Genomic DNA, 23,750 nt, shown 5'->3' with positions numbered 1-23,750 from the left:
ATATGTAATTAAGGCTCTACTTCCTTATCACCAGGCAATAAGCTGTTAGGGGAGCTGCAGGACAGGTATCCCTGCTATCCCTCCCTCTCTTTTTAGAATTCATAAAATGTGATTGACTCTTGGACATCCTCTGTGGTTGCCAACGAAGTTCTGCTAGGTCTTATTTAAGACAGGGGCCTGCCACCGGGGGCTGCTCACTTGTCTTCTCTTCTCTTAGTACGAGGCAGCTGATTTATGTTAACTGCTTTTCAGTGTCATCTGGCCACCAGGGAGAACGCAAATCCATCAGCCATTTTGATTTTTTGAGGATTCTATTTTTCTCCCTTCCTCGATAAATCATTCTGACGTTAAAACCCTGCGAGTAATTTCTTAGTCCTAAACTCTTCGTGAAACTCTTAGGGGAATTTGTTTTTTCTTAGTGAGCAACATGAATGAACCAATTCATATCAAAGTGTGTTTGTGGGGCAAAGTTGGCTATGACATACATCTTGAAGGCATTTGTGGGCACAGACGTCTCCAATGGGCACAGAAGAAAGACTATACCTGTGAATAGTAAGGACCAGAATACCAGAGTTGGCTCCTGGGTAGAATGCGTTATACTCTGTGGTAACATGCAGGCTTACTCTAGGTGATGTGGATGGAAGGAAAGCCTACTCGGGGACCTTCACAATCGTATGCATTGCTTTTTAATAGCTTCTTAAATTCACTGAAAAATGATCATTATAAATATAACTACATAGGTTCTGAAGAATTATGAATCTATGTATGAAATTGGTTAAAGTCTGTTTATATTCAAAGTAGGAAAAGGAACAATTAAAACATTAAATTATTAATTCATCCTGATTTTCACTATGAAAATAATTTTTAATTACTAAATAAAGCTCTACAATTTGATTAAATGTATTGGCCAAAGAAAGCACTGGCTGAGTCTGGGGGCCTGCTTGTGAAAAACAAAGCATGGAAAGTCAAACATATTCGTGAAATTTATATTTATATTTGTCAGTCTTGACTATTGGTAGCCCATAACGAAGACTATGTTAAAATAAGAAATTGATTCACTTAGAATACAATGGAAATGTCACCGTATAATTCACGACATTACCATTTTATTCTGCTAAAATAGTCAGTGCTGCTTGATCTCTAATGACATGTGAATATAAGAAGAGGAATAACTTTCAAAGAAACAAATGATGGGCTACTAAACAACAGAGACTTTTATTCTGAAAACACAGAACTTAATCTATCAATGAATACCAATCAGCTGAATAGGTCCTTTCAGACATCTTGAATGCAATAGATATTAACTTGAAAACACAGCTGATTGTAAGGGTAATAAGCAGCTAATCCCAGTATTAGTCACAGTACATACAGACTGCAACCTTAACATACACATATATTTAGAAGGTATACACAGATAATCTGGATTTTCTTTTATGAAAAACAAACTTCACTGGAAAGCTCCCCAAGTCACATTTATAGAAACAAGGAAGAAACATTGCAGAAATGAAGGCAAATATGAATGTATCATAGTGTGCTTTCAGTTTCTTTGTAAAATAAATTAACACCTAGTAAGACGGGCTCTGGACCAAAGATACTTTGTCCATTAAAATGTAGTATGTTTAGTAGTATTAAAAATTAGTGGGTGGCTATAATTTTACGTGTTATTTATGACTAATCATGATTACTATTACCGGGAGATGATAGGTCTGGTATTTTATGTTCCAGTAGATTTGCTGATTTCTCACTTTAGAATGGAACTTTCCTATTTATGGTTCTTCTGATTTGTGATAATCTGTGTGGCTATGGCACAGAAGAACATGTATTCTAATTAGACTGTAGGAACCTAGAGAATGATGGAAAATATTTTAATGTGGATAAAACTGTGATATAACAGTTCTTCTCAAACGTTAACATCAGAATTACCTGGTGGGCTTGTTAATATATAGATTGCTGGGCCCCATTCAGAGTTTCAGATTTTCTGATTCAGTAGGTCTGGGGTGGGGCCCAATAATTTGCATGCCTGACAAGTTCCCAGTGATGCTGATAATGATAGGTCAGGAATGACACTAAGAACCACTGAGTATATGTGTGTGTATGTCATATATGCACATACATACACATAAATATAAACATATATGCCCACATAATTATCTATGTCGATCTAGATCTGTATATATGGTATATATATCCCATTTAATAAATGACACTAAAATGGAAGTGAAGGTCATCTTTTTAAAAGAACAGCTGATTCTCAATAGCTTAGAGTTACATTTTTAGGCATAAGGTAGGATTTGTCTCAATTTTAAGAAAAAGTTATACTTGTGGCAAATTTTGTGTTCCCACTAGAATTCACAAAGTGTGAAAAATCATGTGAAATAAATATATGATTTTAAAGCCCTTACTCACTAAATATAATACATATACTGTTAACCCTTTGTCTTGAAGAGCAAAAGTCAAAATGGCCTTGCTTAAGTCACGTGACATCTGTTGGTGGTCTGGGATGGTCCCCAACACTCAACCTGATCATCTTTTACGTAAGTGTGAGATGGGGCGTGCTTCCAAAGGAGTCAGGCAGTGACAGTGTGACTTTCGTGTTAGGATACAAAAAAATAGTGGAGACTCTCCTTACGCTGTGGGCAATTACAGTTCAAAAGCCCTCATAATGATATGTGATCCTAATAAATACAACGGAAATGTATGAGAAGAAAACATTTGTGTAATCAAGAAAATTAATACCAAATTACTGTGGACCTCTTACAATCAGGTAAATGTGCTCAAGGCTTTATGTGTATTATCTTAAAAGGTGATTACTTGATAAAATATATTTTATTAGGGCAGAAAAGATTAAAATTGACGTAATAATCAGACTGAAAGTGTAAGTGAACAGTAGCCTATCATTGCCGAGAGTGATGTCTTTAAAGTACTTATATCCGCTCAGTTACGTCAAACACGATTCTTCTGTATGTCAGTATCTAGCCATTATTCTTGATAGCTTGGTGGGCAGTTCGCGTCTCAACACAGTCTGTTTACCTTCACAATCTTGATGAGCGTCTTCAGTTGGTAAATATGAAGCTGAAGGTCTAATCTATCAGCCAGCCAGACACAAATGACTTTCATGGAGCTGCTGTACCATTGCTGGAAAGAAGGATGGGGGCGGAGGGAAGGAGAACAAAACAGAAAACAGCCTCTGCAGTATTCATGTAACAGATTGGGTAATGAGGGGGTAATGACACACTCTGGAATGACCACAGATCAGCACTTGAAGTCAATAATGCTATAATTTCCTGTTAACAGAATTGCATGTTTTGCTAGAAAATCTGCTAAGTTGACCTAGGCTGTTCTCTACATGAATTAACATGAGTCTTTCAGCTGTAACATATTCATGGGAAACTGTGTTCCTGCGCTTGCAGCCTAGCGGCCTGCTTTGTAACCTGTAGGTAACAATGGGCACTAAATACATGTTATGGGACTGAACAGGCTCCCAAACAGCAGGAAAAAGCAGGTGAATTATTTTTGAAGGGAAATTTCTTATTAGCCTGTACGTTATGTAAAAATCAGAGTAGATGCGTTATGTCATGACACATGCAGTCAATACCTGGAAATAACATTTTACAAAAGCGATGGTAAAGCATTGCACGGCTCCCCAGCTAGGGATCCTCAGTCACACTCTTATCTACTGGTTGTGAAGTATTTGTCAAGATGTTTTAAAACCACCTAAAATAGAAGTTTGGGACCCTAGGAGGGAATTTTATCAGGATGGAATTGCTGTGTCTACAAGAATCAAAAGAAGAGGTCAGTTGACTAAATCATGACAGAATTTGTTTCATTTTGCTAGTGTTTTTGGAGGGTTCGTATTTTTTCCCCTTTATCACCACTCTCTGGAGGGGAATATCAAAATTCTTCTCTAATGTAATTTCCTGCTCCTATGTAATGTCCAGGAGTATAGTAAAAGAAGACTTTTTGTTTTTTTGTGTGTTTTTTTAGAGGGCAATCTACCACTAGTGGTAACATTTTAAGGGATTCACCTTATGCTAGGGCTAAGTTTAAGTAATACTGTAAAGTACTGTAAAAATAATAATGCTACTCATTCAGATAACCATGAGAAATAGCAAAGTTCATTCGGCACTTATGCAATGAGGAGAGTTTTTGAAAGAGAAGGGATTTTGGGTCTTGTTTGTATACAGAAATACAGTGATACCACAGATCACGTCCGTGTGCGGCATGTGTGCTTAGGTTTTCAAACACGGGAAAAAGCTCTTAAAAAATACTTTTCTTCCATAATGATGTAGTAAATTCAATTGCTAAGAGAAATCTTACTTGATACAAGTAAGTCTGAAATTCATCTGGACTTGTATTTATTAACATTGTTCTGATAAAATCTAGTATAAGAAATGGTATTTTAAGCATAAATTAAACATGAATCAGTTTCACATTTCTCAGACTTATTTCTATTAATCTGTTAGTACACTGAACATACATGCTTAAAATGAGATAAGCTAATTAAAATGAATATCTGTTTTGCTAAATGTTATGATAGCACAGGGATGAATGAAAATTTCAGGTTTTTAAAATGTGAGATAGGCTATGATCTAAAAAAACACGTTATTCAGGTACCTGATTTTGCTCTTTCCTAATGATTGTTTTTTAATTTTCCAGACATTAGAAAAGCATCAGAAATAAGTTTTACAAAAATAAGATACACCCCTAAATTCTTAAAAAAATAAACCACTGATGAATTCAGTACTTCAGCTGACACAGTAATTTCCAATAGTATTTAAATCCGATACTTCCTTATTTCAAACTATTTATAGCCTCAACTTCTTGAGTTCTATTTTAATCCAGGTAAACACTCTCAGGAAGTGGTGATAGGGAATATGAGATACTAAATTAAGACTCTCATCCCTACACCAGTCTCTAGATAATTTGAAAGCTAAAATGTAGTCATAATAGTTATGACTCTTAAATTATAGTCCTTCTGGAAGAGATTTTTTTTTAATCGGAGGAACAAAATATGATATATGAAGTCTAGCATAACATCCTAGTTAATCTGCTAGACTGTAAAGTTACTATACCTATGGTAAGTTGTATGAATTTAAGGGAAATGAAAACACTTTCTTAAAATTTCTCTATATGTACCTTTATGTTTTTAAGAAATCCTTACACAATTTAAAATTAACTCATTTTCCCATTACACATCAATGATACTTACGATTAAGTGATAATCAAAAGGACATCTAATGTAACACAGAAATTTATTGTTAATTGCACTTCTTTAACACAAAGTCAAAATTGTGATTTTAGAGATAAGTTGGGAATAAAATGATTGGACGTTAACTAAAAAAACAGAGAAGAAAAGAGAACCACTGTAAAGTAAAAAGGTTCGGCTACTTTACCATCATCTTCGTTTTAAAGGTAACCAATTACTCGATAAGGAAAATTCTATAAGACAAATCATTCTTTTCAGATAAAAATGCATACTTTTTGGTTCCCAAGTCAAAGCATTTTGAAGATTTTCAGCTACATCAAATAATTAAGAGAAAGCAGCACTTAGCTCCGAGTTTATGTTGCTGCTAACGGGCTAACGACAACAAAAAGCCCACTAGGCCCGCTTCCTTCTTGTATATGGTGAAAGAGACACACACACTCCAAACAATTAAGCAAACAAACAAAATCACCAAGCAGAAATCTCCAGCCCTTCCCTATGTCTGGTGCTGGAATTGAGATGTTCCTCTTTTGGGTGCTGGAATAGGGGAGGTCCCGGTTTGTTTCATCTTGACACAAAACTCAAAGGTAGGTTAGCTTCATTTTCCCCCACCCCCAACAAAACCAACCCCCCTAACACAAAGAAAAAAAAAAACATTTGAAAAGGGTGAATGTGCAGTAAAGACTGGATGTTAGCAAATGTCCTTTCATTTTGGAGAAGTTAATTTTATAAAACAATTTGGTTGGCTATGCACTGTTTCCCCTCGGGGGATGACAGGGAAGGGGTGCTGCCGTTTGCACGAAGTCGTGGGTATGGCATTACTGCTTCATTCTTTGCTTTGGTCTACTTAGCAATAAAGCAGTAAGTGTATATTCTACATTTTTTTTTCTGCATCAATCCATGACAGCAGCCTACCACTTTAACAAAAAATATGTTTTTTTTTCTTTTCTTCTTGTGGTTCATTCAACTCCTGTAAGGGCATGCATTACTCACTTCATTTTCTTGAGATATTTCTTTTAAAGCAAAAATAAAAGAAAAGGAAAGGCTAGGGTTGACTCTGTGAGACCCCTGTATTTATTCACACTTATTGTGCATGACTGTAGACTGGTAAATCATATTAGCAGCCCGTCTCCCCATCAAGCTGCTACTTGCTTTCCAGCCCTGGGAAGGTTCAACAAATCAACAGGAGCACGGAAAACAGAACATCAGTCTAATCTAGTGTTTAAGGTGAAGTTTTCAAACCCAATCTAAGAAGATCTTTAGAGCAAGCAACAAGCTGAAGGGCTCAGAAGGTGGTATTGACAATGAAAGAGTGTTGAAATATTGAGAAGCGCAGCACTTGTGCATTTTTAATAACAAGAGGGTCAACAAGGACACAACTCCCTCAGTGCCAGGAGCTGCCACTGACTATGGAAATTGCCACACCAGGGCTATAAACGCTTGTAGTTCATCAGCTTTCTTAAACAGTTCATCAGCTTTCTTAAACACCCTGAACCCCCTCAGTGGACCTTTAGTCTTGAATTAACAAACCAAAGCAATGAAAGAGGGTGCAGTCTGAATGGCTGGCATTGATCCCCAACTGTGTCAGCACTGCTACAGGCCCTGAAAAACTCTCTCCATTGTCAATAGAAATTGACAAACGTCCTCTCCTAAATAGTGCAGCTGAGCCGGGCGGGATCCACGCAGCTGTAAAGGGCTCTGCTCTTGGGGCCGGGGAGCACTAACAATGGGACAAGCATGAGCTCTTTGTCAGTCCCAGACTCGGCAATTTTCTAACAAGGATTAAAGTTGTTTCTCCGCGGTGCTGCTGAAAAGAGATTTAGCAACATACCGTGCTTTCTTCATGCAAGTTAAAGAGAAGTAGTTAAGGAATTTCATTATTCCGTTGACTAGGGGAAATATAAAACAAATATATTAAATATGCACAACTCCCTTTTCTGCCTAATTTATAACGTTGTTGAGGATGATTCAATTAAATATAACACTGCCTGGCAACAAGCACTTCGCATTTATTTTGGGAATTTTATTTTTAAAAAGTCCAGCTGCTGGCCACCTGGAATGAGGTCTCAATACATACTAATGCACAATGCCTTTAGACCCTCTGTGGCTGATATTCCTAAATCTGAATCACGAGACCACATAGGGTTTATATATCACGGCTGCTTCAAGCAAATGATTTCTGTCAGAATGTGGCTTCTGATGATGATGGCAAGGCGGACAGAGCTGCTTTGCTAGGAACAAATCTGTGATAAATTTTCTGCTTAAGTGTTTAGCTTTTTATTGATTACGAATTGGTACAACTAGTTGATATATTTTCATTCTTCTCCAGCTATGCTCAACTCCATAGGTGAACAACAGAAAAAAACAAAACAAAACAAAAAACAAGCCAACACTTTTTAGTGCACTAAGAGCTCGAATGGCTACATTTCCACAGTATGTATGCATTTCTTCATTTATTTCAAGGGAACCTGTCTGTTTTGTAAGTGTTGAGTCACCAAGTTGAAGTGAAATACCATCTAGAAAATGTCATCCTAGTAAATTGTACCTTTCAAATGCTAAGCTGAATTGAATAAAAGAATAACATTTTTAAAATGCTGAAGGTTTTGATAAGTTTGATAAATATAAGCCATTCTTGAGGATCATTTTGTCGCTTTGGAGAGCAACAAACTATTTAGAAACATGAATGCCCTACAGTCTCACCAGTACATTAAAAGATAAATATAAATGCTTCATTGTACCTCGCATGTTCCTTTTGTCAACAGTGCATCTATTCATATAACTAAATTCCCGGCCAGTCACTTTCCATTTCCAAACACTAAAACGCAAATTTTATATTAATGGTAAATTTGAAACAGTAACACCAACATCCCCCACCCCCCAACATGAGGCATCTCACTGAAGGGATGCTATTTGTTTCCATTACACAGACTCCTGCAACACAAGCGACTATGAAGTTTTAAGTGTGAATTTTTTGTTGGGTTGGAATAGGAGTAAGGGCTACATTTCAGGAAAACTGAAACCAGTCTATTATGATGAAAGATATAGGACGTATTCAACCCAACCTACACCTATCAACATTCCCAGCGAGAGCCAGAGCCGTTCATGAGGGAAAGATGGAGACCTGCCTCTGAACATGGCGGCTGAGGGCTGGCTGTCCACACACCGGAGGAGAAGCACATCAACACAGAAGCTGAGAGGGCAGAACGGCCGACACCTTTTATGCTGCTATTTGCCTGCTTGAGCCTGTCATAGCTTCCTCTATGTCTCAGTTTTCTCCTCTGTCATATGAAGGATGGATTATGTAAATCTAGCTTTTAAATAAAATTCTGATGTTCTCCAGAAACACTATATTAGATTTGATTATCAGAATAAAGGGCACGAATAGAACCAAAACAGCTTGTGATTCTTGTAAGAATGAACGGCAAGGAAAAAGCCAATCTATCACACCTTTTCCCTTTTACATGGCACTTAAATACAGCTTTATTCTTAAAAGAAAAAAAAGCAAGTCTAGAGTTCCAGAACTTTCTATCACCTATTTTGTCTGTTTTTAACTTACTCATTTTGGTCCTTTAAAAAAAAATATTTTGTTTATTTATTTGACAGAGAGAGAGAGCACAAGCAGGGGGAGTGGCAGGCAGAGGGAGAAGGGGAAGCAGACTCCCCACGGATCAGGAAGCCCGACTCCTTGCTGGATCCCAGGACCCCAGGGATCATGACCTGAGCTGAAGGCAGACGCTTAACCGACTGAGCCACCAGGTACCCTCATCTGACCTTTTAATGAAGCACAAACAAATTTTAAAAATGGAACAATCAGGTGTCATGAGGAATGAATGAGATTTCTAATGAACTGTTAGGTGCAGTTATTCATGTCTGTTATTTTTATGGATTCTGATTACAGAGGCATCTTTTATATTTGTTAAGTCTTCCCTGGGAAATTTAAGTGCATCAGTTAAAATTTCATTTAATTCTTACAACAACCAGGGACACCTGGGTGGCTCAGTTGGTTAAGTGTCTGCCTTTGGCTCAGGTCATGTTCCGTTGTGTTCTCTCTCTTGCTCTCTCTCCCTTTCTTAAATAAATAAAATCTTTAAATAAAATAAAATTATTCTTACAACGACCTTCATGAGATGGCTATTATTATTCCCATGTTGCATATGTGGAAACTGAGTATATGTGGGTGGAAAATTGAGTTTAGATTAAGCGTGTTATTCAGGCTTATACACTAAGTATAAGTGCCATTTATATCTTATATCTTATTTATAAGACATAATTTATATCTTATATCTATGCTTCAGAGTCTGTACTCACAACTGTTAGGTTATTCCATTTCCTTCTAGAAACCAGTCTGTTTGGTCAATAAAATCTCTGATTCTTTAAGGGTAGTTCCCCACTTTCAGCAGACAACTAAGAAATCAATCTCCACTATTCTTGGGGGTTCCTGATTGTCGTTATAACACAGGACTGTGAAGTAAACAGGAAGTGCTTATTAATTGTTTCAAAGAAGTCTACCACATTTTCTTGCAAGTTAAAACAATCTACATTTCCAAAGACCAAAGATATTTGTAAACCTAATAATATGTAATGTAAATAAATTCTTTCAAGAACCACACTCCCTGTTAGGATAACCAGCCTAATGGCTCTTGTGTTATGCCATTCCCGAACATGTCCTATTCTTAAGATTTTTTTTTTTTTAAGTAATCTCTATGCCCAACGTGGGGCTCAAACTTATGACCCTAAGATCAAGAGTCCCAAGTGCTATTGAGCTGGCCAGGTGCCCCCCATTCTTAAGATGTTTCAAAGCGTTATACACTTTAATGCTTAGGAATCCTGGGAAGGGTTTTTTCCCTACTGTAACAAAAAAATGCAAGGTGCGAAAGAAATCCTTGGTTCATTCATAAGGGGGCTCGATCTATAGATACAGCTTTCTTCATCTTTTTTTTTTAAACATAGAACAGAGGAGAGTTTGATTCATGTCTTTCTTTTTCCGTGTTCGACAACCTCATACTCAGGGTGGTTTTCACTTTCTACCTCTATCAGGAAGCCTGCGAAGGACAGTCTATGAGCACGTTGATGTCTGTTAAGAAAATGTAGAAAGTGCTAGTAACACGGGAGGACTGACATACAGTAGGATAGTAGGCACCTACTCTGTTTGTTGAACGCTGAAAAAACTTTCCTATTCTTGAAGTTCAATACTTCTGCTCCCACACTGTCTCTTTTAAAAAAATGTAGGGGCACCTGGCTGGTTCAGTCAGTAGAACATCTGACTCTTGACCTCAGAGTTGTGCGTTTGAGCTCCACACTGGGTGTAGAGATTACTTAAAACTAACAAACAAACAAACAAATAACTGACAAAAAATGTATAAATACCGAGATATTGCTAGGTGAATTAGATTCTCTTCAGTTATAAAATAGAAAAAGTTACATAACAGGATAAGTTCCATAAACTGGGAGTTGTACGAGCTCTTTTCGGCTACTATTTCATTCATGCAAAATTCTCTTCATTCCAAAATGTCCTGAAAATAACATTAAACTAGCCTCTCTTTTCCTATATTACACAAAGACATTAAAGTTACTGCTATGCTAGGGGCACCATAGCTCAGTCAGTTGAGCGCCTGACTCTTGGTTTCGGCTCAGGTCATGATCTCAGGGTCCTGGGATCCGGTGGAGCCCTGTGTGAGGCTCTGTGCTCAGCAGGGAGTCTGCTCCCCCCCTGCCCTCACTTGAGTGCGGCCTCTCAAAAATAAACAAATCTTTAAAATAAAATAAAATCTATACTGTTCTTTATTATTCATGATTATCAAGCAGGTAAGTACCTCTGTCATTCTATTCTAGGGCTCTTTCCCTGGTGTTAAAAAAGATTGTAAGTGAAAATTTCAGATAATCAGTTGTTCCCCTCTCTCCTACTTCATGACAAATGATGGGATGCATGCTGCTTTGACTCATTTTTTGACTGAAATGACTAATCACAATCACTGGTTTGGCCAAACTCAGTGGTCAATCCAGTTACACTGGTGTAGACACCAGTTTGGGGCACATCTCTACTGCATGGCTCCTCTGGGCACAATGACTTTCTCATCTGGTTAAATGACTCATTTTGAATACCATGTATACAATTTTGGTCAATATTGCATTTAATTTCATACGTAGGATCTGAATAAAAATAAATTAGACTCCTGGCACGGCAATTGAATGGCACAGTTTTTTTTTTTTTTAAATATATTTTTTAAAGATTTTATTTATTTATTTGACAGAGACAGCCAGCGAGAGAGGGAACACAAGTAGGGGGAGTGGGAGAGGAAGAAGCAGGCTCTTAGCGGAGGAGCCTGATGTGGGACTTGATCCCAGAACGCTGGGATCACACCCTGAGCCGAAGGCAGACGCTTAACGACTGAGCCACCCAGGCGCCCCAATGAATGGCACAGTTTGAGAGAAAATCTAGGCCTGAGAATTAACTATTATTAGGTCTTTCAGTTGCCCTACAAAAATGGAAAACAATCATTCCCAAATTACTTTTTGAGAGTGCTGTAAGGACCGGACTAACTAGCTACCATTCTGTCTTCAACTCATGGGCCCCTCCCATAGGATCCATTCTCAGCAAGCTGAATGAGCTGCTGCTCGGGCTTCTCTAAATCTAGGATTTCTGGGCATGTCAGTCCTTCCACCTGGACCTTTATCCTGAAGTAGGTTTTCCTGGCCAGATCTATGTCAACCTTTGAGATTATTTCAACCACTATTTCTGCTAGGAAGCCAATACTGTCTTTTACTAGGCAGAATCCGGTGGTCCTCGAACTCTGTACAGGCATCTATAAAATATTGCACAATGTGCTGTCTGGCTGCCATGATGGGCTATATGTAAACACAAGGCAGCAGCCAAGTCTTCCTTTTATTGCTGTCTGCAGCCCTCAGCGGACTGGCACATAGCATGCATTGCATATTTGTCGAAGGACTGAATGCTTTTAAATATTCGGAGATAGAAAGTACTACATGTATAATAATGACAGTGCAGTTGTTCTTTTTAAAAGAGAGAGGACAGAAGAGTATCAGAGCCAGGTCGTTGACTTGATTCACATGTCAGTAATAGAAAAATAACTGAATAGATGTCAAAGTTGTAGAAATCACCAAAAAGTAAACAATTGCATTCGACTAAAAACATTGAACACAGGACCAAAACAGAGCTTTCAATGTGACAGTCTGATTTTAAGGGATGGATTAAATAAAGGAGAAATATCCATGAGTGTCCACATACATGCTCTTAGACATAAAGATATAATACCACGTGCTCAGCTGTTGATATGCTCAGCCTTGTCACACGAGCAGGGAGCTGCCTCTCCAGCATATGCTTAGGGGAACTGGTCCCCCACTCCTGGGGGTTATCTAAGGCTGTGGGGGCATATCTGGAGTATAGCTGGCAGTGCCGCCTGTGCATTTTTACCACCAAGTGACAGGTATTGCATGACTTCTATACTTGTTGGCTTTGTGAACTTTTTTTTTTTTAAAGGCAGAAAAATATCACTGCTGTGGCATTGTTAACTTCAATCTAAGGGAACATGAGAACTCCCCTGGGACTTGAAATAAGCCTGGCTTTGAGCAAGGAACCCACGAAGGGTAGAGAGGAAGAGTGTGTCCTTAGCTTATAGTCATGGAGTTAGGTACAAACCTTGCATTGGCAAGTTTCCAATCTTCCACTTGAAATGGACAAATAAATAAACTTCATGATCACTACTATCTCTTTTGAAAGGGAATTAAATTTTAGTTCTCCTTAATACATCCATTTGAAAGAAAATATGTTAAAATCTATTCTGTAGATGAAAATGTAAAACATTTTAATGAGGAATTCACTTTTTCAACAGACCCATTTGATCATAAGAATGTAAGCTCCCTTAGGTCAGGGACTTGGTATATCTTCTTTAATGTTACCACACAACATGTGGCCTCTACGGAATAAATATTGGTTGGATGAATAAATGATTAATAAGGGGAGTTTCCATTTTCTATTTTAATTAGAATCCACTGATACCGTGACAAAGTTACCCTGTGGAACACAGTTCCACAGTTACTCTGTGGAACAAAACAACGCCAACCCTTTTTCTGCCAGCATTCCCACCATGCTTTACACATAGTAACTGAACAGTGAATTGGAGGTTTCCTTATGCATATAAAACATCAACTGAATGGACATTCTCCATCAATAAACATCCACATTATATGCATATAGTGCGGATGGTAACTGAGGGGAAAGTCAACACAAAGAAATGTGGGGCGTATATGGAACAACAGTTATGAGGATCCGTAGAGCGAAAGTATGGGAATGTTATTTATTAGAACGTATAATGGGAACATGGCTTGAAAGAATCTTGTTCAGCCACATTCAAATACTGCATCCCATTCCTGAATCAAAACCCTAAGCATGACAGAGAACGCTTAGAAAAGTTTCAAAGGACAGCCACAAAGATGATTAAAGGGCTAGGAAAGAGGCCTATGAAGAGAAGTGAAACAAATAGGGATTATTTATCCCGGAGTAGACAAGTATGACAAGTGCCTTAATAACAGTCTTCATATATAGGAAGGATTATTCCCTAGAGGATGCTGGCTACCTGTTTTTTTTTTCTCCACTAAGAGGAAAAGGGGAAATGGGTTTAAAAAACAGCATGAAGAATTTAGGTGAGATGGCATTAGAAACTTTATTTCAAATGAAATATTTTGCCCATATTAACATAGTAAAATTTAGATGGTCTCTTAGGGGCTGGGCCATCGTCAGGATACTAAGGGCTCTCTCTAGGTGTTTATAAGTACCTTTGAACACTGTTCTTTCATAGAGTTTCCTTTCAATGCATTCAGTAAACACATCTAATAATGGTTTTACCACAACAGCCCCTTCCCTACAGATTTTTTTTTTTTTCAGTTGGACTTAGTCAACAGTGGCAGTCTGGCTGCTACTGCCGTGTCCACTCGTGAACGTAGACAGGGACGCAGGAAAGGCTTGCAGATGGGGTGGCTAACAGAGGGGGACTTGAAAAAGCCGCCACAGAAAATGGCCTTAGGCCATGTGTCATTTGCTGATGAAGTGAGGTTTGAAGAGAAGGAGACTAGTAGCTACCAGGCCTACGAACACCTTGTACAGAGCACCTGACAGAGACGCTGGTCTCCGGGGAGGCCCAAGTATTTTCATTCACAAGTCACGAGTGGCCAGGTGCAGTACAAGCGTACGAAGTCACCGTGGAAAAAACAGGCTCTGCGTGGAGAAGTCAGAACTCCCAGACGATCTTCAGTGTGGGAGCAGCGTGAAATCAACACAAACTTTGAAAATGCTCAATGTGTTGCTTGGCAGCGTTTTAACTATCTTTTATCAAATCAGTCAAGAGAATATTCTAGTTGCTTCAATGACTATTAAGTCATTGTTATTGGCTTGGGTGAATGAATGCAAATGCATTTACACATTTGGTGTTGAGAAAAATTTCTTGATGGAAATGAAAGTTTTGTCATCTTCCATTCATCAAAGACAATTTTACCATTGCTAAGGGAGTGTAGGTGGTCAACATTTTTTTTTTTGTCCTCTTCAAATAAAAACCTCAGATCAGTTCACGTGTGAGATTTTTTTTTCTTCTTCTTCTTCCTTTTTTTTTTTTTTTTTTTTAAAATTCTGAGCACAATTAAAGGTGAGTTAAGGCTCTGGTGGAAATCTAAAGAGCATCGGCAAATCTGAGCACTGCTCAGCTTTTGAATTGCTTTTCTACTCCTCAGTTCTTTTAAATGGTTTTCTATGGCAGGGACATTTTTCTTAATTAGTCACAGCTAATTAGTGTTCTGGCATAGACAAGTAATCAGAAATGTCAGAGCTGCAAGGCTACATCTCCCTAATCCTTTGATAATAATTTAGCCTCCTGGGAGGGCCCCAAGCTGTGGTAAGTAGTGACTGACAATAAGGCAAAATTAGGTGGGCAGCAGACCATTAGGATAGAAAAAGAAAAAGCCCTACCCAACCCTGCTGAGCACCATCAGGCAACTGACTGCAGTGCCAGATGAGGTGCCTGTTTAAGCCTGTGTTGTTAATTAGCTGATTCTACCAGACCTGCCGCATATGTCCAGGTGCCTCCTGCAAAGATGTGTGTTTCTGGGAATGTGCCAAATGACAATTGTGTTTCATGATCACATTTCAAGAATATAAGTAAGAAGTCCACATATTTCTTGAAGATTCTTTTGAATTATCAAAGAAATAAGATCAACACGCTACACTACATTTTCTCGCTGAGGTTCTTTTAGGCAATTAGGCACGCGCATCTCAAGTTTCTCAGGTTTTAATTCACCAACAGCTTAGATTCAAATGAGGGCCTCTGGCTGCTCTAAGCTGCGTCTGGACTTGCCAAAGCTGTTTTGGCACCTACTGTACATCAAAAGTAGATCCTTTTATAAATTCTTATACTTACAAATAATAACTTCACATTAAAATAAGGATTATTAACAAAAACGAACCAGACAGCTTAATTCGAGGGGAGAGGGTTTAAAAAGAAACAAACTTTGAGGGGGGAAAAAAATAGTTCAGGAGCAAGCTCTGGACGGTGTTTCCTGAGGCAGACAAGGCAATTCACGGAACGAGTTTGACTATGACTATCTTAAAAGAGGTCAAACGACTTCAGTGTGAGTCCAAATACTGTAGGTAAGAGGAACCAGAAATTCAAACAATTAAAACAAAAACAAAAACAAAACACCCCTGGGAAACAATGTGTCACAGCAGCTAAATTAACACAGTGCTAAAGGTAACACAGATCACAAGCAGAGATCACTTTTTATCTACCTTTAGTACACTGCGAGGTACCAGGGTACAGAATATCACCATGCTTAGAAACACAGGATCTCAACCAGCCTCTAGTACCTTGTCGCTGGACTGACATTATCCATCCCTTTCTACTGATGAAGAAAAATAATGGTTATGACACGAGAGAGTGATATTAACATTTAATTTGAGTGTTGACAGGAAAACCATGGTTGGGCATAATGGTCCGACAGTTAATGTCTTACATTTGAATTCTTTTAAATATAGAGACAACACCAAAAAGAAAATCCTCTGTAATAGGAATCTACACCAATTCATGTAGTTTTTGTAACAACTTCCTAGTCATTTGAAAGTGAAAGATTATTGAAAAGAGGAAAACTGCTATTTTTAAATCGACATTCACATATAAGAGAATATACCTATAACATCCTAGAATTATAAGAAATGCAAGGAGACAAAGAAGTCTTCAGTTTTAATGGGCTGCAGCCTGCATTCCCAATAAAGAGGCTGATTACACACACAAAGAAATTTATCCAAAGGAAAGGACTGAAAAAGTAGACAGTTCTAAATACATACCACCGAAAAAAAAAAAAAATACATACCACCGAGGGCATCCTGGAAGGAGAGTTCTATCCAGCAGCCACTCTTATCCCTGCTCTGTTCACTTCAACAACTCTCGTGAAAACGACATGATAATAAGCTGAATCTTTAAACACATTAAGAATAGTAGGGTTGATCTAACTGAAGATAGGTAAATTCCTGAGTCACAGAGTTTGGGAACTGGTGTGAAACACTACACGCAAAAACTCTGAGCATTTCTGCCCTTTCTTATTTGGGAGTCCAAAGACAACAGCACAGAAACGGAAAGTGAGTTTTATTTTGAGAACCATATTCTCTTGTAATAGGTTCCCTTTTTTTTCTTTGTATGTTACCATATCTTAGTTTAGGTCCATTTTACTTAAAATGTTTAAATTAGAGTTTCTTTACTGAAAAGAATTCTTTTCAGGGAAAGTTCTGAGAAATTAATCCTTTATAAAACACTATTTAGATGAATATAACTAACTACCATTTAAAGAATTACTTTTAATTTTATGAGACATCACAACAATATTTTTAAAAAATCTCGTTGAGATGAAACTCTTCAACAATTAAATATTTAATCAGTTTATAACACAAGAGAACGTTTAATCTGCATGATTTACCAATTAAATCCTGCACCCTGATGTGTCTTCAGCAGCCTGGGAGCTGAAATGAAATTGTTTCAAAGGGATTCGAGAAGGGCAATGCCCAACACATGTACAAAGGTTTAGAGAGGCAGGTAGGTTTAGGGTGTGTCCTGGACATAAGATGTATTTCAGCGAACCCCTAACTACCTCCAGGTTGTAATACACTTGGACACCATCAAACGACCACAGAGGGTGCTCTTGGGCAATTACTGCAGACGTCAGTTTTGACTTTGGAAACACCACCACCACGTCTGACCCAGAGAGCCGACGCTCTGAAGGGGCTGCCCAGCCTCTCTCCTGACACGTGGGCACCGGTGGCTGCCACTGTGTGTCCTGAAGCCTGAGCGTGGGGGAAGGAACATCGTAGTAGACATTAAAAATGGAATTTAAGAACTGGGAAATCTTTGTCACACTCCTGGATTGGGATTAGACGAGTTGTAGATGGTTTTGATTTGATAAAAACTATCAAAGGTTGCTGACAATGATGTTTTACATGTAAGAAAAAAACCACACGGGGGTAAGAGAGATTACATACAAAGCAGAAAAACCTTTGGGTGAATCCATGATCTCTCTCACTAGAGGAGAACTTCCTTAAGATTTCTCTTACCCAGAGAAGACACATTTTTCTAAACTGAAAATGTAAACTTAACACGTAGATTTTAAACTTACCATGTATAACAGTGACCATTTGAGAGGAAGAGATAGTCTCTGCTTAAAATATTCTGGTCACTCAGAAAGACTTAGCATGAATACGGAATAGATGAGTTTCAACTAATTTTCTAAATTTGGGGTTCAGAGCCCTCGTGGTAGATACATGGAGTGTCTATGGCACAGCTATTTTTTAAAAACATAGAATCTTTCTTGTATTTTATCTACTGCACTTTCTATTCCTTCGTGGGTGGGATACCCTGCGTTCACTCGGCCATGATAAAAAAACTTACGAATTGCTACTCTGAGGTGCAAGACTCAGCATCCAACCAGCCCACTAATTTTTGTCACCACTGCTAAAGTTAAAACAAATTTAATTTAGTTCGTTTAAAATCTGGAAGATATTCCAGAAACCATCTGGAAGTCTAGACCAGTTTCTTCAGTTTATGTGTACTAACTCTACTGTGTCTTAAGGAGGTGACATTACTCTTTTTCTTTCTTAAAGATTTTGTCTGTCTATCTATCTATCTATCTATCTATCTATCTATCTATCTATCTATCTATCTATCTATCAAGAAAGACAGCTCACGTGTGCCAAGTGAGTACGAACGGGGGGAGGGGGCAGAGGAAGAGCAAGGAGCCATTGCTCCTGCTGAGCAAGGAGCCTGATGCAGGGCTCGATCCCAGGACCTTGGGAACATTACCTGAGCCAAAGGCAGATGCTTAACCCACTGAGCCACCCAGGTGTCCCAGGTGACAAAACTTGCTGAAACTCACACTGACGATCAATGGCGGAACTATGGCTGCAACTCAGGTCTGTGGATTTCTGGTCCAGCCCTCTTCCCACAGTACTGTTGTACTATTTCAGATTTTGTAAGTCTAAAGTATGGTAGAGATAGCATAGCCTTTGAAACTGGAGAGACATAATTCGAAGTCTGATTCAACACTTGATAAGTCACTTATCTTCTCTTACCTGAAAATGAGGACAAATGGGGAGGATGGCATCTGGTTCAGCAGGTTAGAAATGACACAAGTGAACCACCTCATCCATTGCCTGATACACGGAGGTGCCCTGGGAATGGTGCTGGTGGCAGCTACGGCTGGGAGTACTATTTTTTTAAAAAGATTTTATTTATTTGTCAGAGAGAGAGAGAGAGAGGACACAAGCAGGGGGAGCGGTAGGCAGAGGGAGAAGCAGGCTTCCGCCGAGCAAGGAGCCCGATGGGGGACTCAATCCCAGAACCCTGGGATCATGTCCTGAGCCAAAGGCAGGCACCCAACCGACTGAGCACCCAGGCGTCCCGGGGATCACTATTTTGATACTTTGAGAAGATTAGGGATATACTTTAAACTCAGTTCCTCCTATGAACAGCATGAACCTGCACTGTTCTTAGACTTTTTAAAAATTTTATCTGTGTTATGCAAAAGACGTTTTAGAAGTTTAACCACTTACGGAATGAAGTCGAATGTCTTGGTTATTTGTCCTAAGATTAACTTTTTTGATCTTCCAAGGGTACATTTAGCTTTATAGTTTCAAGATTTAATGTAGAAGTCTAGGATTATCCTATTTAGGGTCTTGAAGATAATAACAAATTTTAATCCTCCCTCTCTTTAAGACTTTGGCGATAAGGAGCAAAAACGCTTTCCTTGGAGACCAGCACAGTAATCATAGCGGCGCTAGATGCTCGGGGCCGTACGGGCTGCGTACGGACGGCTGTAGGAGGTACCATTCTCCATTGCAGGTGCACCCCAAAACGATGGACACAAATCGAGGGTACTGGTCATTATTTGGCCTTAGTCACTGGTATAGTTATTTAAATAGAACCCTGAAGTATTTCACTACAAATATCAGGAACAATTAAGATGCTTAATTGATCAAAAAGTTTTTGAGGTCAGAAACACCACAACTCTCAGGGAAAGTTTGACAGAATGTTCAATAGTATTTTTTCCATGAGTAAAGCATCATGCAGAAAAAGATTATTTAGTAAAACACGCAGGTGTTAAAGTGTTGGTACTGGAGGCAGGATGAGTGTGTGTCTTCAGAATAATTGTTTTATAGAAAAATGTTGCAATTTGTGGTATTTCCAAAACTAAGCTAATCTCATTTGGGTTAAAAGCATGTCCTTCTTAAGGAGTGAAGCTCTCATACTGCATGCCCAGAAAATGGATCCCCTATACCCTTATCTGGGTTGGCTCAACCACTACGTGTCGATTCACTATAGGGCATGTGCAGGGATGTGTGTGTGTGTGTGTGTGTGTGTGTGTGTGTGTGTGTGGACATTTTCCTCTGCATCTGAAGTTAGGAGTCTGTTTCCTTCCTTCCTTTCCTTTCCTTTCCTTCTATTTACTTCTTATTTTAATTGGAATAGCAAAAGTTTGTCATGATCCCTGAGTAAAATCGTTCTCTTCAATCTTTTTTTCTGTAATAGACTAAGGTTGCCAACAATATTTATAGGGTCATTATTTTCAACTGTTTCTTGACACCTAACAATATTATTTTAAGCTCCAGCCAGGAGGATTTCCAATAATTATATAATGTCTCTAAGTAATGATCTGTTGCTTAAGATACACATTCTGCTTTACCTTTCAACACATACTTGATAACCTCTCATTTACTAACTATAATTGAGGCAAATTCAGTCTTGGCTAATTAGGGGCTCTTAGTACCCCCTCATACATGTTATTCTTGATGACATATCAATAGAATTAGGGTCTACTTTTTATTTTTAATTACAGTAATAAAAATGTGCAATTTAAAAATATTAGAATGTTTAAGGACATTAACTATTTTACAAATAACAAGTCCAGTGTTCTACTGGGGATATGCAAAATGACAAAACCCTCACAACCAAAAAACAGAACTGCTTGTCGAGCATTCCTTTCAAAAGCAAACCTACAGCCATGTCAGATGCTTAGGTATCAAAGGAAAGTATACCTAACCAGGACAATTAAACTAGACATAATTTTATGTGTGTGTGTGTGTGTGTGTGTGTTTAAAGTAAGCTCTACGCCCCACGTGGGGCTTGAACTTACAACCCTGAGATCAAGAGTTGCATGCTCTACCAACTGAGCCAGCCGGGCTCCCCTCAACTAGACATCATTTTAATGTTGGCATCCTTGCGTCCACTTCAGTTAGCTCCATCGTTTATCATGGTCACACACAAAGTCTTTGAAAAAAGTTTGGTGAATGGGAGGGAGCTGAAGTACATAATATCTTTATAGAGAAAGAAATTCTACCTGTTATGAACTGATGGCCAGCTTTGTAGTAAGTAGGTCAAGATGAAAAATTGAAGATGTTAAGAAAACACACACACACACACGCACTCTCTTTCTCTCTCTCCTACCTACAATGGCCTATTTCCAGATGAGTCTACCTCTTTTCATCATAGACTACGTGCTTCAGCTATGCTAAGAATAAACATAAAGGGAATAACACCAATCCGATTTTCCCGTTCTGTTCAACATTTCTGGAAATTACCACCTAAGCAAAAAAAGTAAAAGAGAATCTGGAAGTAAAACATATGCTTGTAAATTCAGAGCAATACCAAATGGAAGAAGTTGCTAATATGGTTTCAGTATTTTGTAAAAGAGCCAGCTGGATAGATGATAATTTTTCTACCCCTGCAGGGCATCAAAGCTTTTAGGAAATCATTCTTTTCACACATATTAACACTTAGCTTATTAAAACAGATGATACTTTTATTGTAAAACAGCCCGGGTAGAGGCTGGAAGCATGAAATATGAAAGGGAAGGCGCATTCTGACCACCCAAACTGACAGACAGGGAACACGGACACAACAGATCACGGTGAGGAGGATGACGCAGCAAGACCTTCCGTGCCTGCCGCAGCGGAAGTGTCGCCGCGAAGCCCGCGAATTGCTGTTATGAAAACATCTGCAGTAACTTGCATAATTAAATGAAACTGCCAGAAAAGCATTTCTAAAATGCAGGGGGAGGCACATAAATAAATACAGTTCAAAGCAAATATTCCATTTCAGAATCGGCACTGTGGTGACTTACGGGAAGTGACATCCCAGCAAAGTACCATTTCCTTTGACTTGACTGTTAAATAATTACAAATAGGTGACAACACTGTGATTGAAATGGATTGCTCTCTTAGTTTCCTTGACAGATACTAGACAAATGAAACTTTGTGGTCATGCTCTCTAAAACTGCAATCCCCCATTTCTAGGAGTTGCCATGGGTAAATGAAGACTTCTGTCCCGAAAGAACGGCAGGGTTATATTGCTAGCGTGCCTCAGTGCTGTAAATCGAGATAAAAAATGTTCAATAACAGTAGAGTGGCAGGTATTTGCTTTTACGGCAGCTTAGGTCTTTGTTTAACTAAAGAGCATTATATTGACTCAAAAAATTTTGATGAAAGAGCCAAATCCATTACAACATGATTCTGTTTACGGAATGCAGCAAAGGCGAGTGAAATGATGCTGTACACGGTGATAAACTGGTTATCATCTTGCTTGTTAAAATTAACCTTACAAGGTTTTTGAGACTCTCATTCTAACAGTGACAGTTTTCATGTACAAAAGAAGCCAATTAAGGCTTCTGTCAACAGAGAAATAAAATTATCAACTATACGAGCTGCATAGAAGAAAAAGGATCAGAAAAGGAGTCTGCTTTGCAAACATACCATCGAAATGCAATTTTTCCTGCACATATTTCTATGATGCCAGGAAGCCTTGCAAGGGCAGTTACTTACATCAAACAGCTTTTCTATATACATTTCCTCATTGATCTTTTCTCGAAGAATATCCTGGTTTTGCCGAACAAACATAATATAGGTGTCTGCCAGATCCATCCCTGGTTTCTGTTGTGGGGGAAAAGCATGGGGAATAAAATATCAGGTCTCAATTGTGAAAATACTATTTAATCACAACCTTAGAAATATTTCACTATATCATTTCAAAATTTACATTAGTAAAATATGCTCAATACCCAAATTGGCGATGAGCACCTTCAGTAAATTCCATAATTAAAATAAATAAAGTTTATTATGGACGTCTGTAACTTGAGGTCATAGTTATTTGCCATTACTGAAAGGATTAGAGACATGTGGTTGTTAACTACTAGATAATCTTTTTTTCTTTAGGGCTATCTTGAAAGGTTAACATGCCAAGTATAAACGAATGCGTTTTTTAAAAAAGTCCCCAGTTGAAATAATCATTTCCTAATTGCCAATACAATTTATTGTTACTATTTCTGGCTGGTTATCCATATATATTAAAGACAAAAATGTCAGTTTTCCTTGGATTGCCTTCCTCAACTACTCTAGGTGCTCAAGGCATGCGAGCTAAATTTCCTTATTAATCTGAGTAAAATATTATTAGGGAGATACTGGGCAAAAAAATTTAATGGATTACAAACTGAAATGTAAACCAAAATTCTGAGGATTACTCATTGCTTCTACTCATTCCTATTTATCAATACTACCTCAAACATCTATTTTATTTTAGAAATACAGTAAGAATATTGATGAGCCAGTTTCCTAAGAAGACTCTAAAGTGTGAATCAGATAACCTTCTGAAGTTATCCAACATCTGGTGTCTTGTCATGTGAGAGGAGATAGGGCGGAGTCTCCAAAGCAGTCTCAGGAAGGGACTAAAACCTAAACGGCTTCTAAAGTGTTTTCCTCCCGGACTTTAATTCTTTTATTGGGTTTCAAATAGCTAGGCCCGTTAATAAAAGTACTCATTTGAATGATCTACGTTTGATCTGTACTGAGTTATTCATCTGATTAGAATATGGCATTAATAATAACAAAATGGTGGAGCTGAGGCCCAAATGAGTCAGTCTTGTATCATTTCATATCCATAGAATGTACTTATAACCTCATCAACAGACTCATTTTGCTGAAGTAAATCAGGCGAAGAAATGAGGTGAAAGA

General features: G+C 38.3%; 1 protein-coding gene across 3 annotated transcripts in view; it reads right to left on the bottom strand.

The window, feature by feature from the left end:
• Nucleotides 1-23,750, bottom strand: part of CADPS2 (calcium dependent secretion activator 2) — a 528,567-nt gene that overhangs the window by 3,073 nt on the left and 501,744 nt on the right. For all 3 annotated transcript variants that reach the window (XM_040644062.1, XM_040644063.1, XM_040644064.1), the window contains 2 exons: nt 22,566-22,673; nt 3,031-3,135 (listed from right to left, as the gene is read on the bottom strand). In XM_040644062.1, coding sequence (XP_040499996.1) covers nt 3,031-3,135; nt 22,566-22,673 — 213 coding nt within the window. The remainder of the gene's footprint in view (nt 1-3,030; nt 3,136-22,565; nt 22,674-23,750) is intronic.

Source organism: Ursus maritimus, unplaced genomic scaffold (genome assembly GCF_017311325.1).
Source record: "Ursus maritimus isolate PB19 unplaced genomic scaffold, ASM1731132v1 scaffold_3, whole genome shotgun sequence".
NCBI classification, from domain to species: domain Eukaryota; kingdom Metazoa; phylum Chordata; class Mammalia; order Carnivora; family Ursidae; genus Ursus; species Ursus maritimus.
Note: the sequence above shows the minus strand (reverse complement) of the source record. Positions and strands in the feature narration are given on the sequence as shown.